The sequence below is a fragment of the Thermobia domestica genome, chromosome 4 (assembly GCF_964235325.1).
Source record: "Thermobia domestica chromosome 4, izTheDome1.hap1.1, whole genome shotgun sequence".
NCBI classification, from domain to species: domain Eukaryota; kingdom Metazoa; phylum Arthropoda; class Insecta; order Zygentoma; family Lepismatidae; genus Thermobia; species Thermobia domestica.
In genome coordinates, this window is record NC_137457.1 from 96294813 (window position 1) to 96300545 (window position 5733).

General features: G+C 38.0%; 1 protein-coding gene across 1 annotated transcript; it reads left to right on the forward strand.

The window, feature by feature from the left end:
• The first annotated feature begins 407 nt into the window (after positions 1-407).
• Positions 408-1622, forward strand: LOC145682821 (52 kDa repressor of the inhibitor of the protein kinase-like). Its single transcript, XM_081754190.1, has one exon. It carries the CDS (start codon positions 408-410, stop codon positions 1620-1622), a length of 1215 nt encoding a protein of 404 aa, XP_081610316.1.
• The last annotated feature ends 4111 nt before the right edge of the window (positions 1623-5733 follow it).

Consider the following 5733-nt stretch of genomic DNA (forward strand, 5'->3'; position numbering starts at 1 on the left):
TAACTTTTTTGCCTGTGCCCGTCCACACGAAAAATCTGAATGGCACATCGCATCCACAGAACGTATTCAAGATTTTTCAAACGTTATGACTAACAAAACCTTAAGTGTTGAACAGAGAGTAAACGAGGCAGCTCAGAAACAAGTTGAGGAGAACAGGAGAAAGCTATAATCTATTATTGAGTCACGTACATTTTGTGCAACACATGACTTATCTTTGAGACGAGAGGATTTCAATTCCGTTAGTTTCTATTATCTTCTCCAATTTACAGTGGCTCTGGCGATGGTTTATTAAAACATGACTTTGAGACTGCCGCTGAAAACGCCAAGTATGTATTAGTACGTATTGAAAATAGTTTATATCAACTGCTAGTAATGTTTTATTCCGAAATTATATAAAACCTAAGATTATGTCTTCCAAGTACTACAGCGCTCTGGAAGACGAGACAGCCGATATTGCGGGTAAAGAACAATTATCGATAGGAATTCGATTTCATGACCCCAGTGAAAATCATGTACGCGAAGACTTCATCGGATTCATTCCAATAGATGAGTTCAATGCGGAACACATTGCTAAGACAATTCTAAAGGTTTTAGAGGAGACAGGTTTATCTGATTGTGAGCTTATTGGACAAGGCTTTGATGGCTGTTTTAGCATGGCAGCGTGTAGTAATGAAGTGCAAAGTATTATTAGGATAATATGTCCAAAAACGTTTTTTTACTACTGCGCTTCACAGATGCTAAATCTTGTTATTAAAAAATTGTGTTCCCTTTCCGACATACAAAACACCGTCGACACTGTTAAGGAAATCATTGCCTTATTTCCTGAAAACAGATTTACAAGAAAACTTATTCCTAGCATCCCTGTTCTTTCAGATACTAAATGGACTTCCAAATACAATATCATAAGAATATTTTCTGAACACTTCGTTCAAATAAGGCGTGCAGTAGAAGACCTATTTATAAATTCTGCTGTTTCACATATAAGAACCAATGATTATTACCTTTTGTCTATAGGATCTACAGGTAGTTTGATAGTTTCTTTGGTAATTATCAATAATTATTCTTTCTATCTTGAGTCAGTGGCGCAAATTTTACAAGGAATCCAATTGAACTTAATGGCAACAAAGTCTCATATCAGTGAGTTGATTGGTATATTTAGAAATCACAGAGTAAACGCAGAGGAAACTTTTCAAGCGATTTTCCAAAAGTGCAATAGTGTAGCGAAAAAATTTGATATTAACGTAACAGTTCCAAGAACTTCGTCACAACAAGTTCATCGTGCTAATACTCCTTCTACTTGCACAAAAGAATATTATCCCAGAGCAATTTTTATCTCATACATGGATTCTCTTTTAAAGTTACTAAATGACAGATTTTCTGAGGATAATAGTCCAGGTTCCACCCTGGTTGTATTACATCCATCCGAGATGAGAAATTTCTCTAACTCTCAGTTTTTGCAGAAGATGGAAGAAGTAACAGGAAAGACAATTTCATTTTTCAGGCAGAATTCTGGTTTGAATTGTGGAGACGTTGACATCTGGATATTGCCAATTTATAAAAACTCACTTTTTCAACTTCATGGACCAATCTACGTTTTACCCAGTAACAAAACAGGCAATTGAAATTTCTATTACACTTCCTGTTGTACCGTTGAAAGAAGTTTTATTACATTATGGCGTGTTAAAACTTGGTTAATGTCTACCATCTCTGAAGAACGATTAACACTATTATGCATGATGAGTCTCCATCGGGAAAGTGTACAAAAGAATAAAACATAATTTATATCTGTTGTGTTGGATGCTTTCGGATTATTGCCAATGATTATTAAAAGAACCAATACGTCAACAATATTTGTTCAAAAAGTAACTCATATAAACTATTGATTGGATATTATTCGTGTGCTATGTGAATCTTGTTTTAATATTTATTAAACTAATTTAAATGAAGCAAACTTGGTGGTTTTTAATTAACCACGTGTCTTTGAAATGACTCAATATTAAACAAAGTTCCAAGATATGCAAAATTTCTGCATTAGTAGTACTTCACTATCTGTGATTCGTATAATGAATAATGAAAAATAGAAATTTGTATCTCAAATCAAACTTACAAGGGAACCTTCCGAAAATGATAGTTGCAGTGAAAGATGTGGCCTATGCCAATTGAAAGAGCTGTAACAGAGATGTTCATTCCCAAAAAATTAGCTGCCCATAGCAATAGGTTTAAGAAATATAATGGCTGGAAGTTCGGGAAACAGCAAGGTTGGACAAGGGGAAAAAGTGCAAATTCCGCAAAAAAGGGGGGCACGGCAAACTACAATGCTGACAAGTGATGTATAGAAGGAGACTTGCCACAATAGGGAACAAATGAAGGCCACCAGTGGGGTTAACAGTGTTGCCAACTGCAATGAAAAGTACATGTTTTGCAAAGAGCACTATATGAAGTGAGTACAATATTCAGTGTCAATCTGTCATGTAGAACATATTATATGACCTGTATAATCAGTGGTACAATCTAACAAAAGAAAATAGAAAAAACAGAAGTACGAAAAATACGAAAAATACGAAGTTGGCCATAATGCGCCACATTTGATCACTAGCTGTCCATATTAGAATGAACAAAACAAGAAAGCACCAACTATGCAGGAAACCGACATACCTAGAGTCGAAAAGAAAAACGAGTTCCAAAGTTGGCAGCACTGGCCATGAAAATCCAGACAATTCTAATAGAGTTAGACTACTCGTTTCACAAAAAGAAAATTCCGGCAACAGGCATTAGCCTTCGCATCATTTGTACATGCTCGTCCACATTGTACGTGCAATTGTTCGATGAGACAATGGTCCAAACAGAAGATACATTTGCAGTGAGCACAGCGGAATACTGCCAATCCGTCACACATGGTACAATGATCGCCTGTGAATGTCTCGAAACAGTACTCTAAAGGTGTCGGAACTATTGGTGGTCTTTCTATCACATATCCACACCTGTAGAAAGCAAACATAATCAAAGGCTTGATCTGTTGTATGTTGCTGTCTGCAGTACTATCACCGCCTATATGATATATCCAGAGTGTCCAACCTAACTCTGCGACTGAAATAGTTTCAAAGCGAAAAAATGTGACATATCTAGTTGTGCAGGAATGTACCGTACCCATGTCAGCGGACGACAAACTTCTGTGAGACGCAAGTGCTCCCAAGTTCCCCATCATAGGGTCCCAGGGGCCAACTTCAAAATTTCAAATAGCGCCATCGGTCGAGTTATATTTTTTTCGATAAATCTTGGAATATGCAACAACGCATATCAGAAATGTTTATTATATGGGATTTCAAAATGGCCGCCAAAAATATCTGCACGGTGACAAGAACAAATGTTTCTTATGGGCGGTGTTGTATCTATCCAGAGAAATATCATCTGCCCCCTGTTCCCACTTGAAATGTTGCGGTTGACCCCTCGAGCCTTATGATGGGGGCGATGGGGGACTTGCTTCTTACAAAGCTTTCTTGGCCCTCGACATGAGTACATTCCTGTGCAATTGGATTTGCAACATGTCTTTTCGCTTCGCAGCAATTTGAGATCACAATGTTCGATGCCATGTTAAGACACAACATATATTTGTGGCCGCCATTTTGAAAAACATGCTTCATATAGCAAATGTTTCCTATAGATGTTGTTGCACATTCCATTATCTAACGAGAGAGGTACCACTCGGTCCCTGTTGCCATTTGAAAGTTTGAAGTTGGCTCCTGGGGCCCTATGATGGGGATCCTGGGGGCACCTGCTTCTCACAGACTTTTCACCCCCTGACATTGGTACATTTCTGCACAACTGGATCCGTCACATTTTTGTTCGTTTCGCAAATCTTTCAGGTCACAAAGCTTGGTGGGACACCCTGTATATTCCCACATACGACCCAACCATGACATAATGATCACTACTTCTATTATCGGTTGTTGGCTCAACCCAACCATTTCATGTTCCCCGACTTGACATTGCCTCAGTCACTCTAGCATTGATGCATTCCGAGTGATGCCTGTTGCCGGAATTTTCTTTTTGTGAAGCGAGTGGCCTAACTATATTAGACTTGTCTGGATGTTCATGGCCAGTGTTGCCAACTTTGGAACTCGGTTTTCTTTTCGACTCTAGGTACGTCGGTTTCCTGCCTAGTCGGTGCTTCTTGTTTTGTTCATTCTAATATGCACAGCTAGTGATCAAATGTGGCGCATTATGGCCAACTTGGTCTTTTCCGTATTTTTCGTACTTCTGTTTTTTTCTATTTTCTTTTGTTAGATTGTACCACTGATTATACACGGCAGACCTTATGTTCTACATGACAGGTTCACACTGAATATTGCACTCACTTCATATAGTGCTCTTTGCAAAACATGTACTTTTCATTGCAGTTGGCAACACTGTTAACCCCACTGGTGGCCTTCATTTGTTCCCTATTGTGGCAAGTCTCCTTCTATACATCACTTGTCAGCATTGTAGTTTGCCGTGCCCCCCTTTTTTGCGGAATTTGCACTTTTTCCCCTTGTCCAACCTTGCTGTTTCCCGAACTTCCAGCCATTATATTTCTTAAACCTATTGCTATGGGCAGCTAATTTTTTGGGATTGAACATCTCTGTTACAGCTTTTTCAATTGGCATAGGCCACATCTTTCACTGCAACTATCATTTTCGGAAGGTTCCCTTGTTAGTAAACAAACTAGTTGTGCGAGTGAAATCTGAAATGGTCCGAAATGGTAGTTGCCAGGAATATGAGGACGTTGGAAGTCAGATAATGATCTTTGTTGTGATAACCCTGAATGTTGGCTCTCCTGCTATCGATAAGTAATATATACTTTTTTCATTTAAATTTTCTGTTCAGCGTTGCTCTTGTATGAATAAATGTTGCTCTTATATGAATAAAACGTATTTCCATTTGACTCGAAGTCCATATGTCATATTGACTTGTTAAATAACACATTGTTCAACAACGAAAATGTAAATTAAACAAAATCAGCTAATTCTTATTGATTTTGTGGTGCTGATCACGAATTTGAAAGTTAGTTTCGAATATTTGCTCCACTTTTCGTTTTACAGGCATCTCTAATAATAACGCTTTAAAAATAAATATATTGGCTTCGTTTGGGGTAAAATGTTACACTGATCCAGCAACACTGGAGAAACTATATGAACGCTTGGTTTCATTGTGTTTCTTTATCTCAGTAGTGTTCTAATATTGTTAGAAAAGACAGGTTTAGTGAAGTTATCAGCGTTTTTGGTGTGACGTTTGTGTAGTGCAGGACATAAAAATACAACCACAAGAACGCAAAAATACTGGTATTTCGAATGTATATTTTTAAATAGTTGTCGGAACCATTTCAAGTGATATTTTGAGGATTTCAATAAACAAAAATGCCGCGAAATTGTGTAAACAGTGCGGATAGCTTCTGCTACGTGTGTGGGGAAGTGACATTTTCCTCACAAAAGCAGACTATAACATCACTAGTAAGAACAGCATATCAATATTACTTTGGTTGTAAAATTGGAGATCACGATAAATCTTGGGCACACCACGTTGTGTGTAACACTTGTACCAGCAATCTAAGAAATTGGATTAATGGGAAGGGACGCTCAATGCTATTTGCAGTGCCCATGATTTGGAGGGAGCTAAGCCACCACATCAGAGACTGTTATTTTTGTATGGTTCCTTCCGTCAAGAAGGGAATTTCCAGGAAGAAGAAGCGGGTTTTGA